Source organism: Cynocephalus volans, chromosome 2, assembly GCF_027409185.1.
Source record: "Cynocephalus volans isolate mCynVol1 chromosome 2, mCynVol1.pri, whole genome shotgun sequence".
In the NCBI taxonomy this organism is placed as follows: Eukaryota; Metazoa; Chordata; class Mammalia; order Dermoptera; family Cynocephalidae; genus Cynocephalus; species Cynocephalus volans.
The window spans coordinates 202,010,951-202,025,399 of NC_084461.1; the positions used below are offsets into that span (position 1 = coordinate 202,010,951).

The following is a 14,449-nucleotide window of genomic DNA, read 5'->3' on the forward strand; positions in this document are numbered from 1 at the left end:
CTGGGTGTGCACTGAGTCCCAGTCTGGCAGAGAGGGTCCCTGCGAGGCTGAGCCCTCTGGGTGGCTGCTGCAGGCACACTTCCCATGAGGACCTCAGGGAAGCAGGTTGTCGCACAAAGCTGACACAGGCTGGGCACCTCCCTTCCCACCCCTCCTGTGTGTGATCAGATATCACAGGAACATTCTCGTTTCATTCCCCAGATGCTTTATGCCCCTGCAGCAGGCCTATGGAGAGCATGCACTGTTGGTCTTCCAGAAAGCGTAGCACCTCACACTTCACAAGACGCTCCATCCATTTCTTACAGGTTCTCTCCAATGTGGACGGGGTGGTATCACCAGCACCACCACTGTCATCCCTTGCTATCACTGAGGACACTGGGCTTCAGAGAGTGTACATAACCTGTCTCAGGTCACACGGCTAGGACATGGAGCTGGATCAGTCCTACATCTTCCCAGGACCAAATCTAGGGTCTTTCTACCACACACCTCTTTTCTATAGTCACAGGGTTTTAAATGAAGGTGCTATAAAGTAGGCCATCTGGTCCACACTAACACCAGCAGGAATTTTACGTTCACACACTGATTATAAACTGTTCTGCTGCGCCCTGGTCCAAAAGATGATTTCAGTACCATAGAGGGAAAAACTCAGAAGGTAAGGGTCTAGCACACGAGGCTCTCTCCCTGAATCTCTCACGGCTGCCCTGCCCTCCCACCTCATCTGCAGAATAAGGTCTGGGCTGTGAGGACTGACCCAAGCAACAGCTGGTGGCCATGCCCTACCTGCCCAGTTGGAGGGGTGTGCGAAGGCCTTGCTGCTCTGCACCACCTTCATGGCTTCCCCCAGGGCAGCGCTGGCTTTCAGGCCGTTCAGCAGGGACGAGTAGAAGGCATGGATAAACATCTTGGAAGCAGCCACTGGCACAGGCCACAGAGACACAAGGACACACTGTGCTCCAGCAGCCAGGAAGGCCCGAGTCAGCGCGATGACCCCGTCAGCTGTGACTTTGCTGTTGGACTCCTGGGAAGAGCCGAGCACTACCAGCTTCACAGGCAGTCGCAGGTCCAGGACATCGGCGGCCGTGAGCAGCAACTCCTGCAGGGGTGGACAGTCTGAGATGCTCTCCCCATCACTGGTATCATCCTGCACCCGCAGAGACTCAGGGATCGTGTAGGGGTGGCCAAAGGAGCTCTTGCTGCTGGCAGGGTTGCCATCCATGCTGGGTGTAAGGACCAAGGCTGACAGTTTCCAGGAGATGTGGGTGGCAAAGTGGACACACTCAGCCTGGGTCAGGGCACTCATGACCCTCTCCTTGGTGGCCACACTGCCCACCAGTGGCTGGCAGCCCAGCAGCTCCGACACCATGTAGGCTTCCTCCTCCGCCGACGGCATTGGCCCCCACAGCCACCTGTCCATCACAGCTGATGGGAGCTTGGGGTTGCCGATGACAGCCGCCATGGATGTGGAACTGGAGTACGCAGGTGGATTCTTCCTCAGATGAGGCTAGGAGGGGAGGGGGCACAAGCAGACCACCCATCAGACAGAATGGCCAGGCAACTCCTCAGCATCTCAGGGGCACTTGTTTCCCCAATAACCTCATTCATTCATTTCTCAACATCTTTTTGACACAGGTGACTAACTAAGAATCACACCCGCTCTGATGAGCTCTTGCAAATAATCAGGATAGGACAGTAGCAGGGACACTTCCTGTTTGTCAAATCCTAGGAGGACTGGGGGAGGAGGCACTGATGTCACAGACGTGCAGAGGCTGCGGAGCCCGGGACAGCCAGCCTGCCCACAGCTCTTGCTCCCATGGACCTCTATGTGTTGCCCATAAATAAGAGGAAAACCCACTGCTGATGAGTCAGGGGCTTTGATAAGTCACTTGTTTAAGCTGTACAAAAAGGTGAGTCAATCTCAGGGGAGGTAGGGCCCATTCTGTGTAATGGAAAGATCATAGTTCCCTTCCACTTTATACACTGCAAAATAAAAAACATCACGGAATTATATAATCAGTGTGAGGAAGCCCAACAAAATTCTGATTTCCCCCATGATGACTTTTGATACTTTTGAGGAAACATCAAGTATCAAATTATTTCAAAATAATTTTGTGATGCCTCTGCTTGGTGATGCCTTAAACTAATTGCCTGTTAAGAGACAGGATGCTTCCAAATCCCTGGTTAAGCTGGCAAACAGCTAGCTTACTGTTGTCATCAAAATTAAAGCTTTCTGAAGGCTGGCAATATCTGATACCCACAGCTACTCAGAGAAACTCAGAGGAAATAATTTCTTTCACTTTAAACCAATTCTGTCTCATGAGAAAAATATGACTCAGCAACAAAAACAGTAAAATTTAGGATTTCCAAAACTTGTGAGACTGAAACTGACTCTATCTGAACAATGACATGACCACAGTCAACCAAGAGGCCATGACAGGTTCTGCAGGGGCCTCCTAAGCACCGGGCCTGGGGCCTTCGTTCCTTAACCCTGCCCATACTTTCTACCACCATGAGGAGGCCCATCTGACTGCCGCCTGCCCGGCCAGCACGGGAGTATTGGAAACAGTGGGTCTAGGGCTCTGAGAGCAGCTGGCAGTGTGGGAGCATTTTCACATTTGAAGACAGAGCCAGTCCTAGTGGTAATGACAGTCCTGCAGCTGGGGCAGGGAGAATGCTGCAAGAGGAGTGCAGGTGGGTGGGGACCCTTGGGGGGCAGTGAGTGGTCAAAAGGAAGCCCTTGGGGTTACCTTGGGGTTGCTGAGAGAGTTTGGAGAAGGGGGAGGAGAATTCAGGGTGTGCTCCAAAGTCTCTCTACTCAGGTGGGTAGGGCCAAGGGTGGCTGTGGGGTGAGATCTGTGACTCTGTGGATGGCCTGCTGTTGCCCTCTTGATTTTTCTGACATTTCTTCCTGTACAGATTTTTCTTGCTAAATGATACCTGAGTCCCTGCCCATCACCTGAGAGCTGCCTACTGTTTTCAGTTCCTTTGTTGGCCTATTGGGCTTTTTCCCACTTGACACTACTCTTATTTGTCTGCTACTCCTGTCTGGGGCCCTTCCACTGGGCAGCAGCACACTTGGTACCCAGCCAGTGGTCGGCTTGGGGGCCGGGGTGACTGTGGTGTCTGCTGGGCCTCACAGGCTGTTGTGCATGAAGAGCGGGTGACCAGCTCCCTCAGATACACGGCCTGGCCTCAAGCCTGGCTTTGTGCCTCCAAGCAGCTCACAACCCTGATATCACAGCAAACTTAGAAATAACACAAACCATGGCTTCCTGAGGCAGCAAAGAAGAGCTAGGGGTCATGAGGGCTATCCCCCACCTTTGGACAGATCTACTCGAAAGTCACCCTACCTGGACGCGATCCATAAAATCAACACTTTTCAGGAAATCTCAGCCTATGCTTAGTGACATGGCCCAGTCTGGCCAGAGAGGCTGTGCCTCAAGACCGTGAGAGCAAGGCACCCCTGTGTGCCCTTAGCATTACCTTGGACTGCAGGCCGAGGGAGCGGATGGAGGGCACGGCGATGAGGGCGAAGCGCTCATACAGGTACTCGTTGGAGGAGCTTCCCTTCAGAAGGGCAAAAGGGATGAGGTAGAGCTCCCCCTCCAGAACCAGGATCAGCTGCCGGTGCCGGCCCACAGGGCCACTGGAGTGCATCAGGCCCTGCAGAGCAAGCATGGAGACTGACACAGGGCCCAGATAGCAGGACAACCCGAGCAATAGACTGAAAGACGCAGAATGTCCAGGCAAGGACTGAGGGTGGATGGGTAACATGGGGGATAAGCTGGGGGTGCTGCCCCCACAGGAGCGTCAGACTGGCTGGGGCTGTCCCCATGGGGGCTTCCATCTGCCTCACAGGCAGGCCCCGAGGAGAAGGTTAAAGGACAGTGTTGAAATCCATAGGTGACCTTGGGTGGGGTGGGAGGCGGTGGTCACCAGTCAGGAAGGGGGGTAGCCCACAAAGACAAGGGCAGGCTCAAGTAGATCCAGATGTTTCCACAGGAGGCAGGGAATGAAAGGGCAGTTGTCCCAGAAGGAGCTCTGCAAGTCCTGGCATACCACAAAAGGCCAGGGACAGGGAACGCTATGTGGGCACAGGGACCCTGGAACAATGTAGGAATGACTCCTCTCAAAACAGGCAGCAAGGCCTTGACTGGAGCGGGATGGGTTTTCCATCTCAATGGACAAGAAGCTAGAAACTCAGAGGTTCGGGAACCCTATAAGAGGACAGCCCTTGGAGGAGAAGGGGAGGGGCCTGGCTCCAGGACCTCCTGTGACCTTCAGCCCCGGGCTCTGGAGGTGCTATCCCCACTTGTTCCCTCTGGGGACACAAGAGGATCCAATGCACTGATGTGAAACCCACCCTCCTGAAAGGCCTGGCATGAGGACACGAGGGAGGGGGCACCGGGAGCACAGCAGACAGACACCCACTCATTCCCATTCTCCGTGGACTGCTGATGGAGACCGAGGCCCTACAAACCTTAGTAAGATGAGGAGGCAATACTGTGAAAACTGGACTCGCCACAGGCTGAGCAAGCACAAAGGGATGAAGCTGTGGCTGCTGCAGCCGGGTGGGCCAGCTCTGTGGGGACCCACACCGCCTGCTGACAGCGGCGCCCACCAGGCGCTGCGTCTGGGGAAGCAAGTGTGCTCGCCTGACCCGCCACCATGCTGCCATGGGCATGGCTGAGGGTGGCAGAAGCACTCAGCTAACCCAAAGTGACATGTGCCTGGCCACTCAGTCTCTACAAACCCCCAGGACTTTTTCTTTCTTTCTTTCTTTTTTAAAAAAAATTCTAGCTGCATCTAAAGAAAGCAAAAATAAAAATTTTTAGGCCAATTTGCTTTTTGTGTGCTTTAAGAGCTATTTCCCAGGAAGGGGTCAATGAAATCGCTGTACAATCAGGAAGGAAGAAGTGGAGCTGTGACACCCACAGTGGCCCCGATGCTGTCTGTAATAAGTTCTGGGTTAGCACAGGGAGGTGGGGAGGGCTCTAGGCACCACCGCACTGGAGGGCAGCCACCATGCTGTGAGAGCATGCCATTGAGCATGGAAACCAGGCCACGGCAGCACAGCTTTTGGCACCCTGACCTCAGTGGTGGAGTCAGCAGCTGTGATTGACAACTGCCCGCTACTCAGTGACAGCCGTGCTGCCCAAAACGTAGGCAACGTGGGGGCTTGGGCCACCTGCCATGTGCAAAACTGGAACCACCCTTCGCTGTTCCTAAGTCACCAGGCACTGTTGTGGTGAGACGCCAGCCCCAGCCTTGCAGGTCCTCCCTGGGCTCCTGCTGCCCAGGCCCCAACCCCAGTCAGTCTCTGTCAGATGTCATCCCATGCCGCTGACTTCCCTGTGACATATGTCACTCATGGACAGGTCCCTGGTTATGATAGCAGCTATATGTGTGAACAAAGGCGAACCAAGGAGTGCTGGGCAAGGTAAGAGGTGTAACCTGCTTAGAGAAAACACCCATTGGCAGCATGTATTTGCAGAAAACTCTACTAAGTCTGCCCACAAATCCTTCGCATTGGAGGCACATGTCCTTGAAGGCAGCTTGTGTGTCTTCTCTGGCACCCCACAACAGGTCACCTCATGTGGCCCTGTTATGGGAAGTCACTCTGCCCATTCAGGCCTCAGCTTTCCCATCAGCCACTGAATAGTGTCTATCATGTGCCTACTGTGTGCTGAAGGGGAGGCAGATAAGCTTAGGGCACAGTCCCTGCTTGCGAGCTTTCAATGGTGTACTTAGAAAAATACAGGGTACATAAGAAGCCATTACTGAGTAAGATCAGTAATGTTAAATATAACAGCACCACAGAAGTGTAAAATGCCAGCCCCAGGAGGTGGGACCATGACACTGGGCCCTGCCCAGAGGCTGCCCTGGCATATGAGGGCTGAAGAAGGCCTGGCCTGGGCTGACGAGGCTGTCAGGTGAGGTTGAGGAGGAGGCCCAGGCTGGAGAGGGACACAGGGGCCAGACTGCAGAGGGCCCTGAAGGTCCCAGAAGAAAGTGTGGTTCTCACGGCTGTTAGAGGCAGCCTGCACCATAGGAGAGGGGCTGTGCTCGGTAATCCAGGCCAGGGCAACACATGTGGAGGGAAAAGAACAAGACTTGCCAGGACTTGGTAAAGAGTGACCTTAGGGCTGGGGAGAGTGGAAAGCCTGAATTCCCAGCCTGTGAGGTTGAAATACTATTTTCTGAACCTTGTGTCCTGATTTCTAGGTCTGAGTCCTCCAGCACCAAGACTGACACAACCCTGGATGAGGGCACCTGAATGGGACCCCTGTCCAAGCAGTATGAAAGGAGGCAGGTGACAGCTGAAACATGCAGGCTTGAGGGACATGGGTCAATGGCAGACTGACAGCTCTAGTTAAAAGGCAGTGAGAAAAACTGACTGTACATGTCGGAGAAGATGCCCTGGATATGGTCTTCACAGGTCTGCCTCTGAGAGATAAGCACTACCCTTGCACTCAAAGATTCGCTATAATCCAACGTGAACTTTAAAAGGGAAAAGAAAGTGATGTCTGTATCCAAATTACATATCATCAGTTAGATTACAAAGGAGAGACATTCAAGGAAGTGCTGCTCTGTGCCTGGGTCTGTCAGCCTAGGAAAGGGTATTTGCTCGCTTCTTAAGTCTTGGGTTTGAAAGATTTAAAATGGCTTAGGCATCAGCCTTACACCAGCAACTAACAGAGAGTCCAACAAATACCAGCAGAAACTCAGATTTTCTGACCCTTCAAGTTTCTAGAAATGGGATCTTTTGAAATAGAACAAGACGGGTAGGCCAGGTATAACAGAATCTGTGTGTTTCCCCACGGTGTTGCCTTTCACTCTCACCAATGGGCTGTGGCCCTGACTGTTGCAAGGTGAGTCCAGGCAGCAAATATTGCTTGAGAACTTACTATGTGGCAGGTGACAGAAAAGGGGAGAGGCAGAGTGGCCCAGCAGGGAGGCCATCAGGCACAGTGCTGTGGGCTGCACTGTGGCCTGGCAATGACAGGGATGCCATCAAAGTACAGTCTCTACAGAAAGAGAGGTTGTTCCTAGTGGCAGGGCAGGTGGTGGATGTTCTGTAGGTGGCTCTGTGTGGCGGTTGTCATTTCACTGCCCCATCAGTATCTGCTCTGCAGCAGGCTGCGTTCCTTCAGCCGCATCTCTAGTCAAGCACTCATGGTGCCAAGCTGTGGCAGTGGAGGGTGCTGAGGGGCACTGAGGAAGCATGGGCTCTTCTGCAGGCCTGGGTCAGAGGTGGGACTGAAGACATCCAGCAGAGGCCACCCAGCCATGGGCCCAGAATGCCTTCCCTCTGCCACCTTGCAGTTTTGGCCTGGAGATTACGTTCCTACAGCCCTCCCTATACGGAAGCTGCACCCAGACCTCACGGCACACCTTGCCTCTGGTTGCTGAGTGCCTGCTCTGTGCCTGCACTCAGAGGGTGGCCTCCTGCTTGCCCAGCAACTCTGGATGGCTCCAGCCTGGCCAAACGGTGACCAGCTCTGTGTCCTATGGGCTGAAGCACACCTTCTCCAGGGCATGTCCTTTCTTGTGTACACTCCCTTAGCCCTAAAGAACCATACACAGTTTCTGTAGAACTTATAGTTACTCTTCTCATAGACAATAGCTTTTTATACTGAATGTCCCCTGGCTGGCCTACTGTATGGTTTCCACTTCCTGACTGGACCCAGAAGGCTAGAAAGCCCTGTCCAGTGGTCCAGGAAGGGAAGACATGTCCCAGGGAGAAGTGAAGGGCTCTGGGAAGAGGCCTCTGCTGTGGAGTCTGGGTCAGCCTGCTGTAGATCTGGAATCTGCCCTCAGTGATCTGGAATCGCTGGATGGAAGACGTGGTGAGGGAACAGCAGGCTTAGAGTGGGGTGGTGGCTCTGAGCACTTCGACAAGACACTTACCTCCCCACACCTCAGTTCCAAACCCACAGGCCAGTGCTAATGTCCATTCCCTTGGGCTTGAGGCAAAGGTAGCTGTGGCAAAGTGTGGAGCAGCCAGCACTTGCCTGGCACCCTGAAGCACTCAGTACATATCAGTCATGTGTGAATTTACAACTGTCTTCAATGCTTGCAATAAGTTGACACAACCCCTATTATTTATACTATTCTTTTCTTCTGGGCCTCAATCATTTTCCTAGTATAACACATCCCCTTTCCCTCTGCTGTTTATAAACATTCACATGGCTAAATCATGTAAAGAGCCTCTCTAGAGCATCCAGCTCCAAATTTTAACCCAGGGACTAAGAAAGACAGACATCACCACTTTGCCCTCACCTTGTCTTCCTGTCACCATCACCATCATCCATAGCTACTTAATGAGCCACCACCAAGCAGTCACCCTGAAGGCAAATTTCCAAGCCTGCGGTTCTCCCAGACAACCCCTACAGGTCCTGAATGTTTGATGAGGTGACAGATTCTGATCTGATTACCATTTTGGCCAATAGTTATCTTCTGCATATAATTATCTATTGTGACTAGAGGATTCAGAAAGCACTGATATCAAATGTTATGTTGTATGTGCCCTGATTTTTGGCACAAGAAACACATGCTCCATGTGCATCACCAAGGTTCAGAAGATCAGCAGCAATGATGCGCCGGGGTTTCCTCCTTACTGGAGGATAAAGCCAGCCTCTCAGGATTTCACAGCACCACAGGCCAGAGAAATGGAAAACCTTGATCACTGTGGGGGAAAAAAAGAAAATTCTTGGGTCTGTGAGCTTTCTGGCTGGTTAGATTTGGGATAAAATGGAATTTACCACTACAGCAAGGATCCCAGAGGCAAAGGACAGCCGGGAATCTGGATACCCCAGAACTGTTTACAGGGCTTCAGATTTTTTTCCTTTTATTTTTGATTGAATGAATTGATCAAACAGAACTATTTATTAAAGCAGAGAAACTTTTTCTGTGATGCTTCTGTGAAATTTTGTTGTCACTGATGGATGTATGCGGTTTCAGCAAATATCACATACCTATTGGAAATAACCCTCAATCCATGACTGAAACCTACCAAGACTGCAGACACTATATTCCAACCAGAAATGGAAAAGTACAATTCAACCATTCAACTGTATTCATTGACCAACCAAACAGCCCACTGGTTTTCCTGAAGAACTGAAGAAGGGTAGGGTAGGGGATTTGGGTATTGGAGAAACATGACGGATGGCCAGTTAAAGCCAGATGGTCTTGCCTGACTGACACTCAGGGTCCAACCTCAGCCAAGTCAGCTTGAAGGGACCACTCAAGCCACAGGAACTTTGTTGTGGTAGAGGGACCTCTTTCTCTATCTTGGCTACCCAGTAAAATTAAGACCTCGGGTCTCAGTGGCAGGAGTGCCATGGCCTGCCTGGAACCTGCCAGGACAAGGCTGGGATGGCCGCTTGTGAACATCTGCTAGAACAGAGCCAGCACCCAGACGACACTCACCCAACAGCAGCACCCAGGTGAGAGCACCACTCACCTCGTGGGAACTCGCGGATTATTCTGGGCACTCTCACCATTGGTCTCAGCTGTACAGACAGCTTGCGAGTAATTGCCTCCATTTTTCCTCCTCCTAATCAGTTGCAGAAATGCTTGTTGTCCTTGGGTGATGTTTGTCTTCATTTGAATACTACTACAGATGTCTCAATCAGAAATCAATTAGCCTGGTGGTGGGGCTGCCAGTCTCAAGGGCCTTATCCTCCACTCCATACTCTAGAGTCTAGGTCTGATTGTTTCTATGGGCAAAAATGCCCTGGCTATATCCAAGCCAATCTATTTGGAAAATAGGTCCCCAAATGGTTAGTCTCATTTCCCTTGTCTGTTCTAGGGTAAGCTGGTTTACCATGCTACTTGATTTTGCAAAGGGCATTTTACAAAACATCAAGGTAGTCTTCTTCCCCCAGAGTAGTAATTACAATCATGACCCAGCCAAAGCCAATCCACACTCATGGCTGAGCCCTTGGCAGAGCCAGACCCCTGCTTGTGGTCTTGGATGAGGTACAAATGCCCTCAGGTGAATTCCCCGAGCTCCAGAGTTTAGGAAGGCAGTTCATCGACCTAACTGACATGAACATCCAGTTTTAAGTAAGTTTCTAGGGTCTTACACAGGTGACTCTACAGCTTCATTAATCACAAGCAGAAGTAAAAGAGTACTTATCTTTCTGATCAAAGTTACCACTCTTGTCCTATAACCATGGTTTTTAAGACCTTAAATATAGGAAACAGGAAATTGAAGTAAAGGCAAACAAAGATAAGAATTATAAAGAGTTTGGGCGCACAGATCCTGGGCCCGGGAGCGTTGACCGCAGAGGCGACCTGAGTTTGTTTTGTGGCTCTGGGACGATAGGGAAACTGAGGCACAGAACGTTTAAGTGACTTTCCCAAGGTCTCACAGCTTGTACGTATGTGTGTGAGTCTAGGAAGTCAAGAAAGGCTTTGTATTGTGTTCCATTGTTCAATTTGCAAAGGAGGATCCTAAGATGGCGGTGGCTGCGGCGGTTGGTGCGGAGTAGCTGAGGTGGAAAAGGCGGCCACTGGGCCTTAGGCAGCCGGGAAACTTGTGGACCTTCCTCTTGCCGTCTCTTAAGGGAGGACCACTGCTGGTGGCCAGTCGTGGGGGCTGACCGCCACTTTGCCCTTGGCAGGAGAGGCTGCCTCATTTACAGGCAACAGCTTTGAAGTATGGAGCAGGAAAAGAACTGTTTCTTAGCTGCAAAAGCGAGTCTCTAAACAGGGAACACGGCGCCAGGGCTGCTGTTGATGCTGCCAGGATCCCGGAGGCCGGGGCCACGCTGAAGGCGGCCAGCTGCCCTATTCAGGATTCGAGGTTTCAGGCCAGCATAAAAGAAGATTCCTGGGAGCACCCGAGCTGCGCCACAGGACCGAGTGAGCAGCCTGAGGCGGCGGGGGCCAAGAACAGGGACGGTGACGACACAGAGGCAGAGAGGGAGCCACCCGACCCGGCACAGCCCTGTGAGTGACCCCCGGCCCAGCCCTGCTCGGGGGGCAGACGCCCGCCCGGCTCCCGCTTGCCCCACCGGGCCACTCACCGCCCCCAGGGCTGCCTCCATTTTCTCAGGTGGTGGCAGCTCCGGCCCGGCTCGGCCAAGCCTGTCCTCCTCGCCCGGCTCGGCTCCTCACTGAGCCTTCCAACTTGCTTGCCCCAGTGCGGGGCTTCCCAGAGCCTGCGGGCTGGCTACCCCTCCTTCTCCCTCTGCGTTTCTCTGGCAGGGCTGGTGGCGTGGGGCATCCCCGGCCAGCGTTGGGAGGGCAAGGAAGTACGGGCTGGGCCAACTGTCACTCCACCGCACCCTGGGCTCCGGCCCCCGGTAAACTTCCTGTTACTGGGAGGCAGATACCATCTCTGTGGCCACCAGTTTGGAAAAACGCCTAACCAATTTCTGGTTAGGAATAGTGTGGTTGGAGAGTTCCCAAGTTCGCTTAAACCTGCCGGAGAGCTGACTGCGGGCGGGCACCGGACTCGGTCCGCGCCGGGGGGATTCAAAGGTGAACCCTGTGCTGTGGGCTCCTCCCCCGAGGAGCTCATGCTCTGGTGTGGGAGATAAGACAAGTACACAAATAACCGCGATACCAGGAGGAAGGTGATAAGTCCTGAGAAAGATCTACCCAGTGCTACAAAGGCACCCAGAGCAACCGGTCGTCTGTGCCTAGCAGAAACTTGGTAGACTTCCTGGGTGAGGCGGTGCCGAGCAGGGTCTTGAAGGCCCAGCTGATAGACGAGGGTTGCAGAAGACACGTCCCAGCCCAGTCCAGTGCGCACAGAGCGGGGATACATCTGGCTAGGGAGGCGGAGACTCGACAGAAACCACACACCCTGTGGAGCCGCCACTGCGTGATCCAGCAGCATGGGCCAGCGCACACGGAACAGGGAGAAGTCCTGCACGAGAAGTGGAAGCTCAGCAGAGACTACACACCCTGTGGTACCGCCCTGTGATCCAGCAGCCCAGCAGAGTCCAAGCTGACCAGAGAGGTGGCTCCCCGGAGAGGCCCAAGACCCGGGGCAACCACACACACAAGGCACTAGAGGCCAACTGAGCAGTCACGGAGGTAGCCATACCAAATTGGCAACCACAGCAACATCTTAGTTAGTCTATAGTCTCAAACCGGTGGACTGTGAAACCCCCTGCCACAATGAATAAACATCAAGAAATAGATACCAGAAATACAAAAAATCAAGAAAGTACACCACCAAAAGTTAATAAATCTCAAACTCTAGATCCTATAGAACAAGAAGCCCTTGAAATGACTGACAAGGAATTTTGAGTGATAATTCTAAGGAAACTGAATGAGATACAAGAAAACTCAGCTAGACATCATGATGAAATGAGGAAAAGTATACAGGACCTGAATGAGGAAATGTACAAGGAAATCAATGTCCTGAAAAAAAATGTAGCAGAACTTGCTGAACTGAAGAAGTTATTCAGCAAAATAAAAAACACAATGGAGAGTTTAACCAGCAGGCTTGTCGAAATTGAAGAGAGAACCTCTGAACTTGAAGATGGGCTGTTTGAAATAACACAAGCAGACAAAAAGAAAGAAAAAGAATCAAGGACATGGAAGAAAATCTGAGAGAGATATCAGACAACCATAAGCACTCAAATATCCAAGTCAAGGGTATTCCAGAAGGGGAGGAAAACGGAGATTGCATTGAAAACATATTCAATAAAATAGTGGCAAAAAACTTCCCAGGTATAGGAAAAGTCACAGATCTTCAGATCCAGGAAGCTCAACGATCTCCAAATGTATTCAACCCAAAAAGGCCTTCTCCAAGACATGTCATAGTCAAATTGGCAAAACTCAGAGACAAAGAGAGAATCTTAAAAGCTGCAAGAGAGAAGCGTCAAATCACCTATAAGGGAGCTCCAATCAGGCTAACATTAGACTTTTCATCACAAACCCTAAAAGCTAGAAAGGAATCGGATGTTATATTCAAAATACTAAAAGACAAAGATTGCCAGCCAAGAATACTCTACCCTGCAAGGCTATCCTTCCGAAATGAAGGGCAAATAGTATATTTCTCAGACAAACAAAAACTGTGGGAGTTCACTACCACACGACCACCCTTACAAGAAATCCTCAAGGGAGTACTGGGTTTGGTCCCTGAAATATAACTACCACTGCCATAAAAACCCAAGAAAAATCAAAACCCACTAGTATAATAAAAATGGCATTCATGAAGAGAAAACAAACAAACAAAAATGCTATCTACAACCTAAGGAACCAACAAACACCGAAAACAAACAGTAAATCAGAAAGCAAGGAACAAAAGACACCTAAGACAACCAAACAACCAATAAAATGCTAGGAATAAATCAACACCTTTCAATAACAACTCTTAATGTAAAAGGCTTAAATTCCCCAATCAAAAGACACAGACTGGCTGACTGGATCAAAAAGGAGGACCCAACTATATGCTGCCTACAAGAGACCCACCTCACCCATAAAGATTCACATAGACTAAGAGTGAAAGGATGGAAAAAGATTTACCATGCAAACAGAAAAGAAAAACGAGCTGGAGTAGCTATTCTTATATCTGACAAAATAGACTTTAAACTAAAAACCATAAAAAGAGACAATGAGGGACACTACTTAATGATAAAAGGACTGATCCATCAAGAAGACATAACAATCATAAATATGTACGCACCCAATGTTGGAGCAGCCAGATTTATAAAACAAACGCTATTAGACCTAAAGAAGGAAATAGACACTAATACCATAATAGCAGGGGACCTGAACACCCCACTGTCAATATTAGACAGATCATCTAGGCAAAGAATCAGTAGAGAAACACAAGATCTAAACAAGACTCTAGACCAATTGGAATTGGCAGATATCTACAGAACATTCCATCCAACAACCTCAGAATATTCATTCTTCTCATCAGCACATGGATCATTCTCCAGGATAGATCACATATTAGGTCACAAATCAAGTCTCAGTAAATTCAAAACAATTGGAATTATCCCATGTATCTTCTCAGACCACAATGGATTAAAACTAGAAATTAATAACAAACGAAACTCTGGAAACTATACAAACACATGGAAATTAAACAGCATTCTACTTAATGACATATGGGTCCAAGAAGAAATCAAGCAGGAAATCAAAAAATTTATTGAAACTAAAGAAAACAATGATACATCATACCAAAACCTGTGGGATACTGCAAAAGCAGTATTGAGGGGGAAATTTATTGCATTAAACGCTCACTTCAGAAGAATGGAAAGAAGGCAAGTTTACAACCTAACACTTCACCTTAAAGAACTAGAAAAACAAGAACAATCCAACCCTAAATTTAGCAGACGGAAAGAAAACATTAAGATCAGAGCAGAACTGAATGAAATTGAAACCTAAAAAACAATACAAAAGATCAATGAATCAAAAAGTTGGTTTTTTGAAAAGATAAATAAAATTGACAAACCATTAGCATGGCTAACAAAAA

At 50.1% G+C, this 14,449-nt stretch overlaps 1 protein-coding gene across 1 annotated transcript in view; it reads right to left on the reverse strand.

The window, feature by feature from the left end:
- The window catches only part of TTC28 (tetratricopeptide repeat domain 28), a 703,516-nt gene that overhangs the window by 14,313 nt on the left and 674,754 nt on the right, over positions 1–14,449 (reverse strand). Inside the window, exons 15-16 of the mRNA XM_063085699.1 lie at positions 3,481–3,660; positions 781–1,501 (exon numbers count right to left, since the gene is read on the reverse strand). Of these exons, the coding sequence (XP_062941769.1) occupies positions 781–1,501; positions 3,481–3,660 (901 nt within the window). The remainder of the gene's footprint in view (positions 1–780; positions 1,502–3,480; positions 3,661–14,449) is intronic.